At 30.4% G+C, this 23682-nt stretch overlaps 1 protein-coding gene across 1 annotated transcript in view; it reads right to left on the minus strand.

Moving 5' to 3' along the window:
* Positions 1-13517: 13517 nt before the first annotated feature.
* The window catches only part of LOC129219403 (mesoderm induction early response protein 1-like), an 88756-nt gene continuing 78591 nt past the window's right edge, over positions 13518-23682 (minus strand). The window contains exons 11-12 of the mRNA XM_054853792.1: positions 17431-17558; positions 13518-14070 (exon numbers count right to left, since the gene is read on the minus strand). Of these exons, the coding sequence (XP_054709767.1) occupies positions 13518-14070; positions 17431-17558 (681 nt within the window). The remainder of the gene's footprint in view (positions 14071-17430; positions 17559-23682) is intronic.

Genomic DNA, 23682 nt, shown 5'->3' on the forward strand with positions numbered 1-23682 from the left:
CTTTTTAGAAATCAATGTCTAAAATTTCGACTCCAAATTTGTAGCAATAATTCTTACTACAGAACAAAGATGATTGTTTGTTTTAGAAGTTTCCAGAACAAAGTAGTCAACGCCTAAATATTCGCTATATAAGAAAATTTTCAATGATAAACAAAAATCAAATGCTCATGTTGGTTTCACAGGAATAAATAACTGATGATTAAATTATATCACATCACTTATATGCATCTTGCTCTGTTTTCTCTTAAAAATAAAAAGGTCATAGCCACATCGTTAGAAACAAGAAACAATGGCCCATTCAAATCACAAGTGGGTGATTTGCACTGATTCAAGGAGTTCAGTGGATGCTATCACCCGCTGCAACAACAATAGCTACCCTCTGGTTATTCGAACTTACATGTTATACAATAGTCTACAACAAAATAATTTTGAAGTTTTCTTTTGTTGGATCTCTGGTCATATAGACATTGCATAAAATGTGGCAGGTGATGCAGCTACCAAGGCTGCACGTGCTCAGGTTGATGAACCCCTTTTTTTCTTTGTGATAAAATTAAAAATTCCATCATGAACTGACTGCCTTGAGAATTATTTGGCAGCGGCACTGGAATGGTGAATAGCAAAATAAATTACACCCCACAACAAATGGCTACAAACCATTACAGATCACCAGTGGAAACCTAGTTGTTATCGCCAGTCTTTTGAGTTGGACAGGCTAGGTACACCCATAAGCATCTCTTTTCCCACAAAACAGCTAATGTATGCAGCACATGTAACACCAATGAGATAGTGCTGCATATCCTCTCTCCGATCATCCAATTTTCAATCATATTCCTTTTAAAGTTTTTAATAAGTTTCATCCATCTTTGAAGGAAATACTAGGAGACACCCCTCATCCCAAATTGTTCCTTTTCCTTCAGGAGATAGGTATTTAATAACTTTCATCCATCTTTGAAGGAACTATTAGGAGACACCCCTCATCCCAAATTGTTCTTTTTCCTTCAGGAGGTAGGTTTTATGTCCTTAATTTAATGTTAGTCCCTTTATCGTTTTTGTCTGGTCTTTGTTTTGTTATATGTATTTTCTGTTATTCAAAATTGTTTTTCAGTTTCTTTTCATTTGAGTTTTAAAATTGAAAACTTCATTCTTGTTATTATTTCAGCAATTTTTTTCTAAATTACAAAAGTTATATGTCCTTTATAATTTAAGTAATTTTTCACTTTTGGCAACTTTAGTGAGGATCTTGTGCCATTAAGAACAAGAACCAACCAACCAGAACATAGTTTTTGCCTCCTAATACTGAGCAGACTGTCCATATGTGTAGCTTGGGCACCACTGGGTTAAAACATCTCTATGATACATATACTGATAATATTACCTTGGGAAAAATGGACCATGCATTGTAAAAAATTCCATTTTCACTACTAATGTGTTAGTTTAAGAATATTGCATAGTTTTTAGTAGTTGTGTTAAAAAGGAATTTACTTGTACCTTATTTGAAGTAACACAAAATACATGGGAGTTGAGGGGGAGGGGTGTTGAGAATAGTAACCAGATTCATTCTGAGTGACTGATTTATCAATGTCGGTTCAAGATGGCAGATGTTAATGCCAAGTAACTATAAGCTTATTAGAGACCCTTAATTTTTTTTTTTAAGATTTGAGTTGAACTGTATAACTTTAAAGCCCTAAACCTAAAAAAATACATATATAAATACATGACATTAGGAAAAACAGTTACTAAAAATGTCTATGCAAGACCATTTTGGATTAGAGAATTCGTTGCATGCTCATCGCTCAAAAAACACATAAAAAATTTGAATGGTAAATTAAAATGAAATAATTAGATTTAATGAAAGAACAAAATTGTGAGTCATAGACACAGAAACAAATCTAAATACTTATAATAGAAACTTACAAGAAAAAAATATTTACATTGTTCTTTGGCTATCACAGATATATAAATGATAATAACTAAAGTAAACATTAAATGTTAATGAGTCTCTTCCAATACTTGATTTATGAGATTGTTTAAAAATATTATGAAAATTGGCCAGCTATACATTTAGTACTCAAATGTAATTGTGCAAATAAATATGTAATTACTTAAGAAAACCATATGAAACAGTGTATATTCAGTAAGATTTTTGCTTTTATCAAACCAAAATCACGTTACTAAAATATAGCATAAAATGATTAGTGAGTAGCTAAAGAGAGAATTTTTAACAATGAATTATTACAAATATAAAACTTCAACAATACTACCTGAAATCATTTGCAAAAACTTAAATAACTGTACAGGTGCCCTGCAGAAAAGATTTTAATGTAATAAATGAATATCTTAAGTAAGAAAAATGATAAGAAACAAACGAAACATAACATAAAATAAAATATGCTGCATTATCATTCAGATAGAGTTAAATGATAAGAAAAAAATTTCCAACCTGACATTTCATGATAAAACAAAAACCATTTTATATTTACTTTTCCAGCAAATATCTTCCTTCTAAAATAAAATTAAAAAATATGTATATACAAAAAGTGTTTCCAAATTCTACAATTTAATGTATGGTTAATATAATGATATCTTTTTCTAATAAAAAGAAATGACATTAGATTTAAAGCCAGAGGTGTTTTAACATGTTATCATAATAACACTTCTACAAACAATAATTTTTGAACCAAAACCAACAGTTTCAGTACACTTAAAATTTCTAAGATAGATTCAGTGCTAAACCTGTTTAGAGTAACACTGCTGAATTAATTATGTGAGAAAAATTAAGGTGTGTTTAACATTGTTTCAGACAAATGACAAATTTGCATAAAAACTATAATTTACTTCTTCAGCTATAGAAATAAACATAAAACACATTAAGTAAGAATATATAAGCAAAATTTAAGATAATTTTCCTGAAAGTAACAAATGTATCTATTTAAAAGTGGGTGCAAGAAAACGCTTTCATATCTATTGTTACAAATCCTGTAAATAGTAATTATTGTAGTAACGTAACCTATAAATAGTTTCCTGTAATGAATATACAACCCCCTTAACATATGGCTAAAGTATACGACCCCCCTATTTCTTTTTTTGTTCATTGATAAAATTTGATAACGGTCTACTATTTTCCAGAAGCGTTTGGAATATTTGAGAGATTTCTTTCGGTGTGTATATAAACCGTTACGCTGGATAAAGAGTGAGTTTCGATTGAGATTTCAAACTAAGAGCGTATTTGCTCTGTTTATTGCGAGGCATTTCGCTGTGTTGTTTTCATATTTGGAAGTAAATACGTGTGTAAACGTTGAGTTTACGGTGTTGTGTGATAATTGCTTAATTGTTGATGAATAATTTAGCAGTTGATGATCTTTCCTGTACATAGTGTAAATAAAGCTCCTGTGTTTTTATCAAGAACTGTGTCTTCATTTCAAGAAAGTGGAAGTCGCACCGAATCCGTTACACTATTTAGACAGAAAAGGTTTTTGCTGGAAAATGTGCCAAATAGTGTTATGCAAAAAACTAGCTGTGCAATCGTAACTACCTTGCAGTTCTTGACGAGATCTCCTCTATTGAAGATGTAACTTTGAGGTTGCTCAAATACAGGGTGGGAAAAAAAAGCCTCTTTAAGCTAACCAATCAAGCAATGTTCATCTGCTCATATAAATAGAAGTGGAGGGGGGTTCATCTTTATTTTAAAAGGGGTGACTGAACAACAGCTATAAGGAAAACAGATAAACTCCTTAGTTAATTAGCAATGCCTACAATTAAGCATTTTGTAAGCCACAATAGAAATAATCTAAAAATAATAAAAATAATAAAAAAGGCTTCAAAGAAATCTTTATTCTGCAAAATCAACTCCAAGGAAGCAACAAAATAAAGGTCATTGTATCAATGCATTACACAAAATTTGAACTAGCTATGTTCAAAAACAATTACCTAGCACTCTTGCATAAAATTGCTCACATGCAATAATCTGATTCCATGAGCAGTGGCAGGACCAACGGATAGAAATGTTAAGTGATGAAAAACATTGAAGATGTAAGTATGGGCCATATGAGTGATTCAATTTTTGGCACAATCTGCAAGCACAAACAGACAAGAGACGAAGATGTCAACTTGGTGGCTGTGCAGTATTGAGATGTAGAACATTTGGATGCAATAAAAATAAACCACTGGCATGTATACATCATAGAATGGAAGCAAATGAAGAGTTAAAGACATATTTAAAAAATATCTTTTAGACAAAGATCTTATAACATGTAAACAGAACTGGACTTTTCAGCCAGAAATTGCTACTTCAAACTCTGCATTTTTAACTAAGCAATGTGCAATTGTTAGCTTCTTAATATTTTAAAACATGTGTAATGAAAAACCTGTACAATGACTTCAGCCCTTAACATGATAGAAAATGTCTTGGAAATGATGGCTGATATAGCCTGCCCATAGTAGCAATATTTTTTTTTTTTTTTAGAACAAAGTAGTTGACTAGAGCCTATTTCTGTTTCCAAAAAATTTATCAGTTCATTTTAATTTTTGTAAATAAATGTATATTTTGTCACTCACCAGACATTCTGCTCCAAAAGTAAAATAAAATTTTTGGCTTTTAACTGGAAAACCTTTTTAAAGAATACATATAGACTTTGCAGAATGTTAAGGATAAACATTTTTTAATTGTTGAAGATTCCTATTCTAAATAGATTGAAGTATTTCTGGCAAGTAGCATTGATTCAAAATTGATGATATTGCATTTTAAAAAATATTTGCTTGTTTTTGCTTACCAAATGAGGTGATAATGCTAAGCAATTTAAACCTGAGTTATTTTTAAGTTTGTATTAAGAAATCTAATGGAATTAATGCAATAAATTCGCCACCTTATCATCCAAATTCCCACAGGGTAGATGAAAATTTAGTGTCTACTGTGAAAAACATGTTAAAGACAGACATTTTCTGATGGTAAGCATGACAATTTTCAACATAGATTGGATTCAGCACTTTTAATTTACAAGAATGCTCCTTCATCAGTTACGATAAAAACTCCTGCTGAGTTAATATTTGGGTATTTGCCCTAAATTGTCATTACAAAGGTTGGAAATAATCATTTGTTAAAAGAGAAGAAGTATCAGGATTATAAAAAATAATTAATCTGAAAGCCACTAAAATAGCCTGGTTTAAGTTAATGAGAGGGTGTGGGGATGATATGCTTAAATGATACCATGGCAAGTTTACCAAGGTTATAAGCCTGAACAGTCAATATAAATATCAATAACATAACTTGTTATGTTTACTCTGATCATCTTAGAAAGTCTGAAATAGACACAGAAGATTCTGTTCTTTTCTTCTTAATTTGAGCAATATGGACAGAAATGTTAGGATTGCTATTGTACCTGCAATAGAAATTTCCAACAAACATAAAAAAAATTGATCAAAATAATTTTACAGATGAAACATCATCCAATGCAGAACTATCAATAGTTAAGTCAGAATATTCTTTGAATGCTGAATCCAAAAAATCACCGATAAGTTCTACCAGACCAAAGTGAAACATTAGACCCCCTAAAAGATATCACGATGAATGATAAATGTATATATTTTCCAATAATTTATTTTGCATGTCATTATGTCTTAGTGTTTAATTTTAGTGTTATTTGTTTCATCATCTTACAAATAAGGAGGAGAGTGTCATATCTGGCAACAGTAAAAGTGATGTGAATCAATTAAGAAATGAATCAAATCTATTATTACACTTTTTTTTAGCTAACTGGTTCGCCATGTTGAAACTTACGTGAATGTCCTGCCTGAGTTTTTGAATTAGTGCTCCTATTTTATATTCCTATTTTAATAAAAAAGAAGTTATTGTAAGGTTTCATCTTTCTTTACACACATCTGTCATTTCTGTACTAGATATAAAAGCGGTTGCATTAAACACTTACTAGTACTAATTTGGATGTTACTTTTACATAACTTTTAGGGTATCTTTGCCTAATTCAAGTTGATGTCATTGGTTCAAATAAGGGTTTTATAGAAAGCTGAATTCAAATAATTATGATAAAAATTGTGTTCAAATAAATGTGAAACGAAATTTATACAATGTAAATTTTCTTAATCCATGTTTCAGCAAGTTTACTTAAATCTCCTTTTTCTTTAGTGAATATACTTTCTCCAGTTATTGCTTACCACAAAAAGTTGCATTTTTACATTTTAAGCAAACAAAAATAAAATTTATGAAGCATCTAAAAAACTTTAAACACACCTTATTTTGACCACCAGAGAAAGCCATTTAAATACTTTTGAATATCAAAAAGTGTAGTTTTGCTTCTTGAAAAGTATGATGGCACACTCATCACATACACTACCACTTAATCAAAATTTAGATTTCAGAGAAAACCTTTAAGTTTTTGGTCGTAGTTCTATACTAATAATAAAATGCTTAAAATACTTGAAATTTTCCAGCATGAAGTCAAATGCAATGAAAACAAATTGACATCCTTTTTACTCAATATTTGAGACAAATAATTGTCCAAATCAATTCATTAAATTTTATGTACAAAATAATGTTAAAATCAGTAAGAACAATGTCATGACTAGGTGATATTTAAATTAAGAATACCAATTTACAACAATTTTATAACAAGTCTGCAACTTAAGAAGAAAATATACTTGAAAAATACTAAGAAATAAATAGATAAATATTTAAAATCTAAACATATTTCTGCTGTGCTAAGCACAAAAGTTGTATCTACAGGAGAGTTCAAAATAAGAAATTGTTATTTCAAGTTTTGTGCCTCCCTGTATTTGGTTCAGATGCAACTTTTTCAGAGTTTTTAAAAAAATATTTCCCATTGGCAAATGACCAAAAAACATTGAATTTAGGTGAAATATGAGACTGAAAACCACCTGGTAACCATAACTCAATGTTGATGAAAAGTGTAGATACGACTTTTGTGCTTAGCACAGTTTATTTTTACTAATAAATAACTAATATTATACATAAGAACTACTGCTCCTGAAAATAACAATGTCATACAACGTTATCTTCATTCTCAAAATGTAACTTCTCATTTACAATCATTTGTACTTTAAATAAATTGATTTTAAAATTGAACTAGACAAACAAAACAACATAAAACATGGACACTTTTCAGAAAAGTTATTTCACATAATATCATCCTGAGTAAAATCTCGGCTGTTTATAATAAAATACAAGCATAAAAGACAATCATTAACCCTAAAAAATCACTCATTGTGAAACTAAGAAATACACAAAAACAATGCAATGCATAGAGAGGTAGAAGGAGCATTGTTTTCATGTTTCATAACAGGGGTCTTCAACCTACAGCCCGTGTACCAAATCTGGCCCGTAGGCAGCTTTTTTCCCACCAGTGGGAAACTTACAAACTGATATTTCTTTTTGATGACATATTTTTTGAAAGCATTATTAAAGAAAATTATACTCAGAAAATCTTAACCCACTACCGAGCATTTATTTCAAAAAAAAAAGGAAAAGTTGTGTGTGCATGGAGGGGATAGGGCTAACTAAACCATTTGAACTGAAATAATGTTGGGTTGTTGGCCCACTTAGAATTCAAAAATTTACAATGTGACGAGTAAAAAAGGTTGGAGACTCCTGTTTAATAAGATCAAAATTGATTACCTGCAAGGAATAAAACTTGAATAAAGGGCTTATTATATAAATAGATGAACCTCGTTATCATATCACCTTTGTCTACAAAGTGTCATCATATAACAAAATCACAGATTTCATAAAATAATTAATAATTTGATGTTTTTAGTTAGATTCAACTGACGAAATTTACAATAAAATTGACACATTAATAAATTAATTAATAATTTGATGTTTACAATTAAAATCAAATAATGTAGTTTTGAATTATTGGTGGACAAGGCTAAAATCGTAAGAAAAAATAATATTTCACTGATTTTTTTTTGATTCTGAAATACTTTACAATAAGGGTGCAATCAATTTTTGAATAACATTTTTAACCTCTGTACTTTCCTCGAAGTTGAGTTTTAAGTGAAAAAAGTTTCTTATTTGCGAGAACAAGACCAATTAAAGGACTCTTCCCTTTTGTCCACAATCAGATGAGATATTGACATTTACAATACACACATCAAGAAATTTAGTACAAAAAATGAAGGTTAAAAGTTGGGGTGTAAACTTCCTCGAGAGGCAGAATTTCCAAAAATATTTTCTTGAACATTTCTTGGGAGGGGGGGGGGAACTCAAATAGAGGAACATTTTCTGATGTTAGTCAAATTCAAAGAAGCAAATGTTCATACATTCTGCTGTAATTTTAGATTGTCTAACTCGGAAATAAGAAAAAAAAGAGTTACACTAAAAGACAAATTACGCCAAAAGAAGGGAAGCTGCCGGATTCAAATTTTCCCTACCGTTGAAATGGAAAAACGTTTTCAAATTTTTTTTATACCTTCAAGTTGTGTGTTCTTTGTCAATCTAACAAGGGGCTCTAATCTCATTATGATATGGGAGAAGTTTGTAATGCACAACTACAGCTCTGAAGCTAAGGTTTTCTTCTTCCTGCTACTTCACTAATTCTATTTTAAAATTTATCTGCCTTGCAATCCTTTCCACTGTTCTTCATGCCAAAAACTAAAATTTATCGCTTTCAGAACCTGTGTATATGCTCCCCCATTCTTCAGGTATCAAGCAAGGGCTATAACAACATGGGTTTGTTATTGCTTTTCAGAAATTCCTACAATAAACTTTTCCAGGTGTTTTCATTATTTTACTGAAAATGCTGCAATCATGAAGAAAAATTTGATCTTGCCTCAGCAGCTTAAAGTGTCGTGGTAACTCAAGTTTCACCACAAAACAGTCGTAAAATTTGACTTGACATCCAGTGTCCAGAAATTTGAGTATTGCAAATGTGAGGTCTGACTGTATTTAAACGCAGTTGTCAACTGTTATAATGACCCCAAGTGGCCCAAAAAAAATTGGTTGCTATAAAGCAAGATATTGCATGTATTTTTGTCATTGTTAATAGTAATGGAATAACTTTAACACTTCATTTGAAGAGAAAAACAAGAAACAAATAACATAATGTGTAATTGGGGGTACAAAATAATATATACAACACATAAATTACATATAATTTTAAAAAAGCATTTAACGACAAATACAATGAAAATAAACAAGTTATTTTTAACGCAGAGATGACGGTGATCTTCAACTTTGTTTGAGATATTTCTTTTTTAATGTTTAGTTTTTCCTCTTATTTAGACATTCTAAATGCTTTCCAACTTTTTCCACTTTTTACAAAAACATATTCATAATGTTTATCGTTTGTGTATGGTTCTCATCAATTCTTTGACACTTTCATTGTCAAAAAACTCCTTTCAATGGAAATAGTTTACTTTTAGAAATGTAAAATTGTTAAATATTAGTTTTTGAAAACAGTCTTGAAAATTACAAATTAGAATAAGTGATTCAGTTGGGACATTCTACTAGACGTTAAAATAACACTGCATCTATGAAATTAGACTTATTGCATTGGTTACTATAACAGAAGAGTTGCAGTAAAGGGAGGTGGTTCTAAAGAGCGCTGACCGTATAAAGTGATTGTATTCTAATTAAATGCATTATGTTTCTCATTTTACAATTGCAATAATCATGTATGAGAATAAGAAAAATTCCAAAAGAAAAAAGGGACAAAAAAGAAAATCAAATGATAATAGAAATCACAGGTTAAGATACTTGATGAAACATAATTTAGATTAGAAGATGCCCCACATGGATTCCCTATATAGAATTTAATCTATCATAATTTACTTGGAACTGATGAGACCTTATTACACTAAGAAAAAAAAATCACCAAGAACTTTGCAAGGCATTCAAACAATAAGCATCTGATCAGCAATGGCTGAACCTCTTTACTAACCTTTTGATTTGTTTAGTAGGGTCTCTCGCACTTAATTATAGCTATAATCTATTGTTTAAAAAATTAATGCAATATTTATCATGTTGCCTCTGGTTCCCATAGAGCTTTTTGCAATTATGCAATGAATTGCTTTCGTTTCTCTTCCTTTCTTGAGAAATTTGACCCGTAAAACTGTGATGGCTGGTAATTATGAAGACTTATGAAGGTTATTCCTGAAGTTCATTTTTTCTATTTTCTAAAGGGGACATTAGTGTATGATTTACTTTAATTCCATAAAACAGAAATGAATTTATAAGCTAAAAACCTGCTCAAATGTCAATTGCAAGTTCCTGTCTGCAGCAGGCGTTTAACATACAGGAAAAACTAATTCCACTACATTTTTAAAACAAAAAAATTCTTTGAAATTTGCCACTTTTATCCCTAGCACTTGCTATATGTTATTTTAATTTGAAAATAATATGTAATAATAAATACATAAAATAATAGCAGTAAATGAAGAAAATTTTAACAATATACAAAATTAATAATTGTTACAGGAGAAGTTTAAAGTCAAGATTGTAAATAAATATTCAACACTCAAAAAATCCTACACGATAAAACAAAATAAAAACAATGGAGAAGCAGTTCTGAAGTATTAGAAATCAGAAGTTGGGACTAGCATTTTTTTAAAAATTCATTCCAATTAACAGATATTGCATTGTTTGTACACTTGCACAGCAATTATTCAATTTGGTAACAAATTATACCAATACTTAAAAAAATATGTACAATATATTTCTATGAAATGATTTAACTCTCAAAAAATAATTTCCTTTTAAATGCTATGTATTAGTTTTAGCTCCAAAATTGCATAGTAAAAGATAATGAAGATGTTGATATGAAACATGAGCATGAATTACATACATGTGTGATTAAAGTGGAAAACCAACGTACAGTGTTCCCCCTCCATCTTGCAAATAAAATTCAAGAACTTTTCTAGGCCTTTTTAAGGATATGATAAACTTTTCTCAAGGACTTAAAACTCTAATGAAGGGTATGCAAAAAAAATCAAGATTTGCTTCAAGAATGAAGTTATCAATGTACTGTTCAGATTTGATGAGCAATACATTTTGTAAGTTTAAAAAATGAAATGTTTTGAAATAAAGATAAAAGTTTTGCATTAGTATGAAAAAGAAATTTCTAAAAGAATGTACATTCAAGTGAAATGTTCAATATTTTGGCTTATTCAAACTTGAATTCAAAATAGTACTGTATAAGAAGCTGGATGGTTAGACTAGATTTTCAGTAGAAAATATTGTATTATTGTAACAGAACCAAATCAAAATAGCTAAAAAAGAAAATTTGCTGTCCATGGAAGGGACACTTATCAATTTAAAAGTTTTATCAATGAAGTAATTAAATAATTTGTAGCCATTATTGATACACGATCAGGGGTGTATACAAGGGGAGGGTCATGACCCCCTAAATCATTCACAACAGTATACATCCATAATGTAAACAATTCAGTAGCATTTTCAATTCATTAATCATTTTTGAAAGTAAATATCCACCCCCCCCCCCTTTTTTTTTGTAAATTATAATAAGTACAGAATCATTTTTTAAGAGTAAATTATGAACGACAAGATTTTATGAAATAATTGTTGGGCTTTTAGCACCAATTTTTACTACATTCATGAAAAAAAAAATAATAAATAAATTTACAGATTGCATTTTAAAAGCTATAAAAATGCATTTTGGAAAACTTAAGTGAAAATAGGATTCTATTTTTTTATTTTTGCAAAATAAATAGATAAGCAAATAGATGAGAAGACAGCAGCAAACTGCATTTTAGATGAAATAGTTTTAGTTTATCGCAAAACCTCTCAAGTAGTGAAGATCAAATACAATTTTTCTGATAAAATTTCAATTTTACAAAAAATAACTAATAAAAAAATACATGATTTCTAGTCCTTTTTATAAAATATTCAGTATTTTCACTGAAATAGGCATCCAATTCTGTTTTTGGAAACTTAAGCAATTTATAATCTTCTCTGCTTCTATCTTGCAAATGACCAAACATGGCGACTACGCGAAAAATTTAAGATAGTAGATTTTTGATTTTGTTGCATAACAGTAATTATAAATAATTAAAAACCCTCAAAAAAACAATAATTGAGATGAAAGTGTCAGTTTTTAGCACATTAGTGTCCAAAGCAATAAGGATAAAATAATATTCCGGAGATAAAATTTGATAATTTGGAGGAAAAAATTTTGCATTTTTCAAGAAAAAAATTAATTATTCAGGGGAAAAATACGGTACATTTTGTGGAAAGTTCCATAGTTTGCAATAGATATCCTATTCTGTTTTTGGAAACTTATGTACTCAAAGAATCTTGTCTACTTCCATCCTGGAAGTGACCAAATATGGCGACTGCGATTAAAAATTAAAATTTTGGTTTTTGAATTTGTAGTACAAAAATAATTATAAAATAAAAAACCTAATTTAACACCAATTTAATTTGAACTGTAATTAATAGCTTTTAAAACACATTAGCATCCAATGCAATACAAATAAAATGAACTCATAAATACAAAATTTTAAATTTCTCAAGAAAACTATTTTAAGTAATCGAAAAATGTATATATTTATAGATACATAAAATGCTTTACAGCACATTTTATGCTATTTTCATTAGTTTGCATTTACATAAATATGAAATTCTGCTCTGTTTTTGGAAATTTAAGCATTTAAGTATCTTGCCTACTTCCATTTTGTGAGTGATTGAAAATGGCGTCTATGTTTCACACGTAACTGATAAGTATTGCCGTTCTGATCAAAAAACGATCTTCCTTGATGTGCTTATCCTCAAGCGCATGCTTTCTAAGCAATATATTTTCTTCAACCCTCTTGAGTTAGTGCATAATTCCTGTTCATCCCAAGATATTTTCTCTTAGGAACAAAAGGGGGGAAATGGCAATGGACATTTTTTTAGGTCATCCCTTTACAAACAAAGTCTGACCTTCACTGGCTTACCCTGCTGGAATGTGAAAAATGTGCTTCACCGCACAAGAGGGGAATTCTTTTGTGGAAATCATAGTTTTCAAGGACTTTTCAAAATTTTCAAGTACTTTTGGGGGCCCTTGAAACTCAAAATGATATTCAAGGACTTTTCAAGGATTTTTCAAGGCCGCGGGAACCCTGAAAGTAAATAAAGCACAAATTATGAAGAACATACAGCATATAGCTATTTTGAAATAGCTATATGCTGTATTTTTTTCAAAATTTGTGCTTTATTTATGTTGGTTTTTCACTTTAATCATATAGTAGCACAAAGCTAAAATGATAATTTTTCACTTGACATACATGTATATTTGAATATTCAATGCTTGAAAATATGGATCTAATACAATTTTGTACTCATTATTGCTAAAGTAAAGGAAAGTTCATATTTCACAAAGAAAATAATGATTTTTGACTGATGTGAATGTTCTTTCATCACCATTCAAGACATCTTCCTGAACATGAATGAAAATAAAGTTAAAATGCACTTCATAAATCAGAAATGCAGAAGTTCTACTTCCGACAATATTCAGAGTTCTTAATATAAATAGTCATCTTTTCCATTGTAACTATTCAATAGGTACACTATCTTTATTATAGTCGAACCTAAAGTTGCACCCTTCATGAAATCTAGGTACATCACTTAATATGTGAGAACAGCTAACCACATCATTGGGCGGATTTATCGGCATATTTTTACTAGAGTCAGACTGAGTTGCCATGTTCTCACTAACATCTGTTAGTGCATCCATGTTTAAGCAAATAAGGTTTTCATTTGGAGATGTAGGGGTTGTGCTAGTAACACGATCTTCACCATTCATATATTCCCCACAATATTCATTACAGTTATTAGTTTGATTTCTATTTGATATATGTTCCCTTTCAAAACTGGTGCTTACAGTACCAGTGCTAAATGTGCTAGTGCTAGATGGACCATCCATAATGTCAAAACTTTGGATACTAAACTCTGGGGTTGAACTGTCAGCATTAGTATCAGGGCTATTAAGAGGAGTTCTCTTTTTGTGTTCTTCAAATATAGGCAAACTGGAATTTGGACTTGATGATCGATCCCTCATGCAGGTAGGATTTTCTTGTTCCTCCAGAAATCTGTCCATATAATCGCTATACAAAGAGAAAATATTACAGACCCATAAAAGTTTAGAATATATAATTAAAAAAATAAGTTACTACTTATAAACAAACAAATACATTTAATAAAAATCTCTTAGAAACTATAAAAAAATCCATTAAAAGCTTATATATTGCAAACACTGAAGCTGCTTTCTAAGACAAAGGAAGATATCCTAAGAGCTGGAATACAGAAGTAAAATTGCAAAATATATAGTAATAAGTATTAAGTAACTGAATGTATGTACTATGTGTATAGACATGTTTCTTCAATTATTACATACCTGTTAATATTAGGTTATAGGTTGAAGATGAATATTGTGATCAAAAGTATTGTGTTTTGATTAAGATCACTGTTAATTCAAAACACTAGCTTTCTGAAAAAAGGAGAACCTTACTTCAAAAAAGCTTTTCTCCATTCATTATGTGTCCTTTTGTGAGCATAGGATCGCAAAAATCAACACTAAAACCTTGTAATTAAAGGCACAAAACTCATAGGAGGGTTGTAATTATATGCAATACAGTAAATGAGAAAATGTGATTTCAAAATTAGGGTATCAAAGAGCAAATTATGAGAAGGGCAAACAAAACAAATATGTGAATTCATATTAGTTATTTGTAATTTAAGTGCTATAGAAAGGTTATTGATTTGATTTGAATTTGGGAAACATGATTTAGTCAAGCAAAAGAATGAAATACAAAACAAGGTAAATTAATGAAAGAAGGAAAATATTGATATTTAACTGGGATAAGACACATAAGAAACTAAGCAATATAAACCAAATAGCATTAGAATTAAATAAATATTTTTTTAATGCGTAAAATATCTACAATTACTAGCAAACAAATGTAAACTATAGATTTTTTTTTAATTTCAGTTTTTGTTCTAGCAATTGCTAATTTTTCATTAATACAAAAATTTAAAAAAAATTGACACATATTTATAACAAAGGTATAGCTGAAACTTGGTGTCAAAGCGTAACTGTTACTTTTAACTGCACTGAGAATGCAAATAGGAATACCATGTAATGCAAAGTTAACTCTCTACATTAATCTTATCGTTCCATGTAAATAAAGTTAGTTCTTCATATTCTACAATAGTTCATTATTCTAAACAAATAGTTAAGCCACCTCATGCATCACATCTCTAAAATATTTTTAATTGTCAAGATTTCCTTCAATAGCCTTTCTCCTACAGCATTGGTTTCCAATTGATGGACACTGGAACCTTTAAAAAAGGAAGTAGCTGGTCAAGAGACAATATAGGCGCAAACGTTGAAAACCGTGTGCTTCTTATTGTTATCTTGATAAAAAACAAAGTTGTTTCCGACAACCAAATTTTCGACAAAGAGTTTAAAATTGTTTTTTAAAATATTAAAATGAACAGCATGATTCATTATTTCATCAAAAAATTCCAAACTACCAAGTCCTGATGCTGATATGTACCCTCACAAAAGAACACCTTCACCGTCCCAATTAAATGGTCCAACTATGTTCTTAAGATTAAATTCCTAATTTTTTTCTTCTATTTACAATTATGCAACAATTAAACCAAAGACGTTGAATTAATTTTTATCTGTAAATAAGATGTAATTCCAAAACATTTTGAGCTTATTTATTATCAATTTTGCAACGAAAAGCATAAGCTTTCTGTTTTTTGCATGGGCAAGAAAATTTCTGCAGGAAGAGCTCCCATTTAATCAGCTAATCAGAGAACTTGGCGAACAATTTTAGGTGAAAATTAAATTTCAAAATTTTCATTCAACTCTGCAGAAACTTTCACAGCACTCAAATGTGTATTTTTCATAAATTTTTTAACTATAAATCTCTGATTATGCTTTGTCAAACTTGCCGGTTGACCTTTTTTTTACCTTGTTTTCAGTCCAATTACTTTCTTTATAGCATTTTATCAAGCACTTTACTATACGATGGAATGATTTAACTAATTTAGAGAATTTAAAACCAATTTTGTGAGGGAAAAATTCAAATTTCGAATGGTGTTTATGGTTTTTTACGAATACCAGCCATTTTAAAGTGATAAGCACAATATTAAGGAATATATAAACAAAACATTAAAGCCAAATGACTTTTAAGGGTCAACACAATGCAAAAATAATAAAAAAACGACTTATGATAATTTTAATCATGAATTTATTCGAAAATATTTGAGTGTACGATGACTTTTGTGGCGTATTATTTCTCTGACTCTTCGTTTTTTGACCCATTTCAAAAAGAAGATCCATCAATATTTTGGAAAAACTACAGTTTTATTTAGAATGAAATAGGAATGATGTGAAAAAGGATTGTACTTCATATTCGAATTCAGTTTCACATTATTTTGGTTTTACTGAAAAATTTCAAAGTGTACGAACACTTTTGGGAGCCACTGTATATGTTCGTACCTGATTTGGTTAATATTGTTAAGGCAGTTTACAAGTCAAAGCAAGTTGAGAAAACTTGATTCATGCAATCAGAGGCAGCAAGTGGAGCTTATAAGTGCTGGGGCAAATTTGTTTAGGAAGTTGAAGATTTGGGAAGTTTTGTTGATTTAACGAGGAATAAAACGGTTCAGATGTTCTCCCAGTTTCTTTTTTTTTTTTTTTGAACTGATGAAGGATGAAATCCTGGAAACTCAGTTTTGAACTTCCTTTGGGGACTTCAGAAAAAAATCTCCCGATATTTTTTTTTTCCTAAATTGGAGTCTTAAAAACACAGTTTTACGCAATCTAAGGGGATTCTTTTCCTGATTTTTTCCCCACAAATTGGGGTCCTTATAGTGAAAATTTAGGTCATCAATGAATTTAAAGAAGGGGATTGTGCTCCAAGATTTTCTCCCGGAAAATTTTCAAAATTAAAGTTTTGAAAACTGAAATTTTAAAAATATTTGGTGACTTTCGGGAAATCTCATTTTAATTCTCAACGTTGAGGAAACCTTTGACAATGAAAAAAGTGCGGGAGCAGTTGCCCCCTCTCCCCCTCACTGCATGCAATCAAGCAAATTTCCACATAAATACAAGAGCAGTTTCAGATACATAAGGAATTTATTGCACTATATTAGGCAATTTAAATGACATATTTGGTTAAAATTGAAATAAAAAGAGAGCAAAGCTATATTTTGAAAAAAAAAAGATTCTCCCCCATAATTTCACTCCCACATCATCCAAACCAATTTTGAACCCTATGTCATGAATATAGGTGTTATTGATTTGATTGGGCATTGCACACAGTCAAGCAAATAATTTTATCCCTATTTTAAACATGCAAGGAAGAAAAGCCCATATATTACGGGGAAAAAATGATTCTACAGACACCACACTTAAAACCTCCCTCTAAATTTATAGACATGTAACTTACGTTGTTCCAGGGTGCAAAGCATATTTTTTCTTTTCTATTCTATTTTTACTTGCAAACACATCATGACGTTCAGTCTTTTTCCATAAATAATAAAACTGCACAAGCTCACCAACAGCTCTCGTTCGAACCTGAAAAGATTCTTTTTTTTAATCATGAAGAAAAAAAACTTTATGCAATCAACAGCTTCAAAATTGTAGCTCTTTATTTAAGATTTATATAACCAGTGTCTGCAATCCCTTTTTACAGAAATTTTATCGAAGTTATGCAAATGCTATCTACAAAATGAATTGTTCGTTTATTTAAATATGAGAACAACATACCACTTTAGGGTGATCAAAAATTGACCACACACATATTGAAAAGGCCTAAAAATTCTAATGCATGTAATTTTAATGATGTATAAACAATTAGATTATGAGACTGGCTAGGAACAAGAGGCAACCCACCATTATTCTTCACAGATAATGTGTCCACAAAAATATAACAAAAATTCTGGAAATGAAGACTAACACAAGACTCTTTCAAAGTGGCATCTATTAGAGATCAGAGGCAAACAAATGCAACATAATAGAATGCTGACTTGCAAATGCCAAGCCTTTTGCATGCATCTCAAATAATGATTGCCAGCAGTGAAACTTATATCTTAAACACTATTTTTCTAACTACTCTTATAAAAATCTAAAAATTACTGGTGAATTCAGTTTGGGGAAGGGAAAGGCAGGGGGAGTAAGCCATTTCAGGTGGTAGGATCCAGGGAAAGTAAGGTCAAGAAATTGAATTCTATGTAGTGGGTCAATGGATGTGACACAAGGATCAAGACTCTCAATTTAGATTTCTTATAAAGCAGGTATGATTTTGTGTAAAAATATTCTGTGTGTTTGTGAACAATAGCACAAATTTTCTGGTCGAGAACATAGGTTACGTAGCACAAATCACTAAAGACCATTGCAGTTTTGGTATTTTTGAAAACTTTAATGGAGTAAATAAGTTCCAATTAGTTATTAAAGCATGGTAAAAAAAAGGACTCATTTGATTATCACAAGGGGTGATAGGGGACTCAAGTAAACTTTTCTGAAGACAGTGTGCAAGTTTCTGGAACTATGATAAAGTTCTACCCCTCTCCTCTCCCCATAAAAACTCTCTTTGAACATGCATACAAAAATCATTGAAATCATTGCTAAAACTTACTTTAAAAGTGTTTTAAATTTTAAAAAATAATTTTTCAGTTTTAGAAAGTATTGTCAGCCCAAAATTTTCAGAAATTTCGGATTACAAACACCCTTGACTATCCCATACTTTAGTATAAAATTAATAGGCTTAAAATTTTAAAAATCAGTTTATCAAAGCACTATTAAATGTTTCTCTATATGTTTATAGCATTTATTTGCATTGGTTCTTAAGTTGCTCAAATACGTGTGTGTGTGTGAACCAGTGGTCGGAAAATCTACATTTTTTTTCTTTTTCTTTTTTGTAGCAACAACTAAAACTACTTTTTTTTTAATGTATCAATTGCAAACTACATTTGAAATGTAGTCGCAACTTTACTACTTTTAAAAAAATAAATGAAAAGCATACACACACACAGAGCATTGAACAAAAAATATTAAAAAAGTGGTTTAGATAAATAAATTAGCTCATTTAAACATGGAATATTACTGAGAATTGTTTATTCTGTTTTTCTTTTTTTTTTTTTCAACCAATTTCTCATTTTAAACCAAGTTATGAAACGATTTTTACGAATATTTTTAATCCTTTCTTGACAGCGAATATTCAATTCAAGTGCAACTTAGCTACTTGAAAACGTAAATAGCTGCAGTCATGATTTGATTTAAATTTTATTTAGACATACGTATAAAAAAAATTGATTTAATAAAAAAAATCATATTTTAAACCCAAGAGAAAAACTTTTAATTTTCATTACAGGAATTAATTTTGTAGGAATTTATATTTTGTAGCAACTAATTAATTTAGAGCAAGCTAGGGGTCCATACCTAGAAATCATCCTGTCTTACACCAAGCATAAAAGGAAATAAAAATGTTTTTTTCAATTCTGCGATATAATATTAAAACTTTACAATTATTTATAAATTGGCGTTTACTTTGTTAATATATCAACACTCGATCATAAAAAAAGAAAAAAAAATGAAAGAAAAATAGGAAAAAAATTCTAAAAATGGTACTAGTATTCATTGTTAAATATTGATAAGTAAGTTACCCAAAATATAAAATATAACTAAGAATGCTTAACTTACTTCAATGTGCAATTTTAAATTGTATGTGGATGACATTGATACTGAAAGCTTTTTGCTTCATGGGCAAAGTTTGTATAAAACAAAAAAAATTCCATTTTTATACTTTTGTTCTACATTTGGTAAATATTGGAACAATAATCGCGTCAAAGTCTATCGCTCATCCACGGGACATTCTTGGCTGCCAGAAAAACACAAATGTCCTACTAAATTGGCAGTTAATGCTTTTTTCCCCCCTAAGACTTGCCCTATTCAACAAATATTAGCGAAATATGAAAATTACGATGCCAAACAGCAGGGATGAGAGTGGTCAGAGAGCAAAAAGCAGGAAAGGGATGATATCCAAAAAAATTTCTTGAAAGGGATGATATCCAAAACCGTATCAAAATAGAACCTGGAAGCCATGATATTCAAAAATTCAACAAAAAAGGCTAATTTACCAGTTTTAAAGGTAATAAGTATTTAATTAAGTATGAGTAATAATTTTGTATAATTTGCTGCATTGTACCATTTCTTGCAAGGATGTTTATCCCTAAATAAATCTAAATTTTGAAAAAGAGGCAACAATTTCTAACCCCTGAGTCCTTGAACAAAGGGTTGGGGGAGCCAGAGGTCAATCTTGACTGCATCACACAATAGTGTCAACTTTTCATATTTGTTAGAGAAAAATACATTTTTTTCATTAAAAACATTTGAGTTTATAGTTTAAATGAGTGAGAACATAAATTTTAAAATTAGGTCTGTTTGCAAAGTAAAAATTTGCAACAGAGAGAAAAATCTAAAATTTCTTTATGTGGTAGAACATGCTTTTTATAGTAAGAAATGAAAATAAATATATATGTATATAAATGATTGGTTATCCTTTTCCTTGCATTGGAACCCAAAATTTGTTTTTGAAAATTTCCTAATACCATTTCGGAATCAAAAGAACAACTTGCAAGCTGCCTCATTTAATCATGAAATCTCAAAACTTTTAACAGGTTGTAAAGCCTAAACCATTTGAGATTCACCATAAATATTTTTTACACTTTCTTAAATACACAAAAAAAAGAAACCATGCCAAGTTACAAAAAAATTCGAGATTGTGGGTGCTAAGTCACATTTTTTGATTGAGTTTTGCATTTTTTCTAAAATAAATTAAAGAAATAAAAGTATTATTGAAATAATGAATAAAACAAGCAGATATAAAGTAGCACACAGTAAAAAAACCACCCAACATAAAAAATAATTGAAATACTTGCAGGATGCAAAAAGATTGAAATCTCAAACGAGGGATGCAACTTTCGGCGCAGCACGTGTTTGTCGTCGTTGGCATGATTCCAAAACGTACGTTTTTGCCAAATATCGCGGAGGATGAAGATTCAAGGGGGAAAAATAGAACAAATAAGAAATCGGGGACCAGAAATTTTAAAAAATCATTTTTTTTTTCCGATTTTTGAGAAAAATAAGGCCTGAAAGAGGCAAAAATAAGATTAAAAGGAGGAAAGGTTTAAAAAGCCAACAGAAAAAGCCGGAATTCCGGAAAAATCTCATTCCTGCAAACAAACTAATAGCATCAAACAAATGCAACGAATGGTGTCAAAATGATATGCCTGAGGTCAATTTGTATTTTTACGAGTCTTATTTCTCATTGCACTTGCTGATGTACTCGTATAAAATATGCTCTAGTCAGATGTTTGAACCTTATTTCTCAACTGCTTCGCCGTCCGTACCGCGTCTAGTGCATCCAAGTGAAATTTCTGCTAAGCGGCCGCAACATGCAACAAGTGCTTTTCTACATTTTTTAAATTTTAAACAGTTAAAACGCTTTGAAATTCTTAACTTGCTAAAATAATCATTTTTGTTTGTTCTAACACCTCATAGATGGCAGCAGCAGTCAGGCTTTCCATTACTAATTGATGTTTCGCTGAAATTTTTACAACTATTCGTGCCATACTGTGTAAGATTCATGACACTGGAAGATGGCTTCTTCGTCTACTTGGCTGAGAAAGAGAAAAAAGGAGCAATTATGTCTGCTTGATTTTAACGAAAGTGATTTATACAATTCGGATAATGAGAGTGAATCATTCATACATCACATGATTCTTCATTTACATCATCGGAAAGTGAAGATGATTAGTCTAATCTGGCAGATGAAAGAACATGGATCCGGATTTCGAATATGTCGTGTGCTACGCATAGATTATCTTTCTTTGGAAAACCAGGAATTGCTCAAAATGTTTTACAAAATGATCCTTCAACGCTTGATTTTCTAAAATTATATTTCGATAAGGACCTGATAAATATTATCTTCAAAGAAACGAATCATTGCTACCAACAGTTCATTAGTAGTAGCACTCTAAAAGAAAATTCTCGTGTGCACAAGTGGTAGGAAATAGATGAGGACGAAGTAAGGATATTTTTGAGTTTGATTTTATTACAAGGCATAGTAAAAACACCAGCAGTTAAATGGTACTGGTCAAAAAAACAATTTGTTGAGACACCATTTTTCTCCAAAGTTATGACTGAAAAAAGATATTCTCTTCTAATGAAATTTTAACATTTTTCAGACAATGAAGCCATTTTAAACAATGTTCAAAATCCTTAGTTAAAAAAATTCTGAAATGTTTCAGAATACCTGAGGAAAAAGTTCTCAAGTGTTTATATTCCTGTGAGAGATAAATGAATTGAGATGAAGGTTTACTTTTGTGCGAAGGCCGCCTAAGCTGGATACAGTATCTACCTCTAAAATGTGCCACATTTGGAATCAAATTTTTTGAACTGTGTGAATCAGACAGTGGTAATGTTTGGGACTTTATCATTTATACTGGCAAAATTACAGAGCTATGTGTTACCCCAGAAAATACATCTGTGGGGACAAAGGTAGTACCTTTAGCAAACCCTCTATTAGGCCAAGGATACTGCTTAACTTCAGATAATTTTTATAACAGTCCAGAACTGTCAGATGTACTTCTTAAAAACAAAACTGATGTATTTGGCACCATAAAACCGAACAGAAAAGACATGCCTCGCTTACAGTCAGTGAAACTGAAGAAAAATGAGACTATTGCTTTCCAAAGGAGGAAAGTTCTTGTTATGAAGGGGAAAGATAAAAAGGATATTTGTTTGATAAGTACAGTTCACAATAACTCTGATTGATATCGAAACTCGAAAAGAAACTAAAAAAAAAAAACAATTGTAAAAGATTACAATAATAAAATGGGAGGAGTGGATCCCCTGGACCAGATGCTATCAAACTATCCTACCGTGAGGAATAACATATATTTGAAAATATTTTGATATTTATTAGATATGTCAGTGTTTGACGCATATGTTTTGTACAGGAAAAATGGTGGCAAATTAGACCACTTATCTTTCAGGCTTGACCTTATAGACAAATATTACAAGACTACTATGAATGCACAGAGACAGTCGTTTGAGCAGCTGTGATGTGTCAAGTTTCATCGAGAAACGTTTTATCAACCATATTCCTCCTACTGCAAATCAGAAAGAACCAAGAAGAACATGCTATATTTGTTGTAGAAAAACAGTATTAGGGGAAAAAAGTGCTCAAAGAAATGTGATATTATTGTAAAGAATGTGATGTAGAACTATGTATTACCCCTTGTTTTAAAATTTATGACACTGTTAAAAAAAAGATATGGAGTTTCTGTTTACATGTAAGTACAATTTGTGTATATTTTTCAAAATAATAATGTTGTTTATTTGTTCTTTATTCACTTAATATTCATTTACATTCATCCTTTGAATGGATGAAAGTGAGAACTGTACAGAGGAAACAACACTAAATTCAGTGAAAAGCGGCAGGCCACAACAGTTTTCAGAAATTGCTAAAAACTACTGTTTTGTATCACACTACTCACTACCCTACTTTTTAAAAAGTAGTGCGCTACACTAAATTACTAAAAAACATAGCTACTACAATAGCATCGTTACTTATATAGTGCGCTACTTTTGACCACTGAATTCCACAAAGTTCTATGGAAGTTTTTTTTCTTTTTTT

The sequence above is a fragment of the Uloborus diversus genome, chromosome 3 (assembly GCF_026930045.1).
Source record: "Uloborus diversus isolate 005 chromosome 3, Udiv.v.3.1, whole genome shotgun sequence".
NCBI classification, from domain to species: domain Eukaryota; kingdom Metazoa; phylum Arthropoda; class Arachnida; order Araneae; family Uloboridae; genus Uloborus; species Uloborus diversus.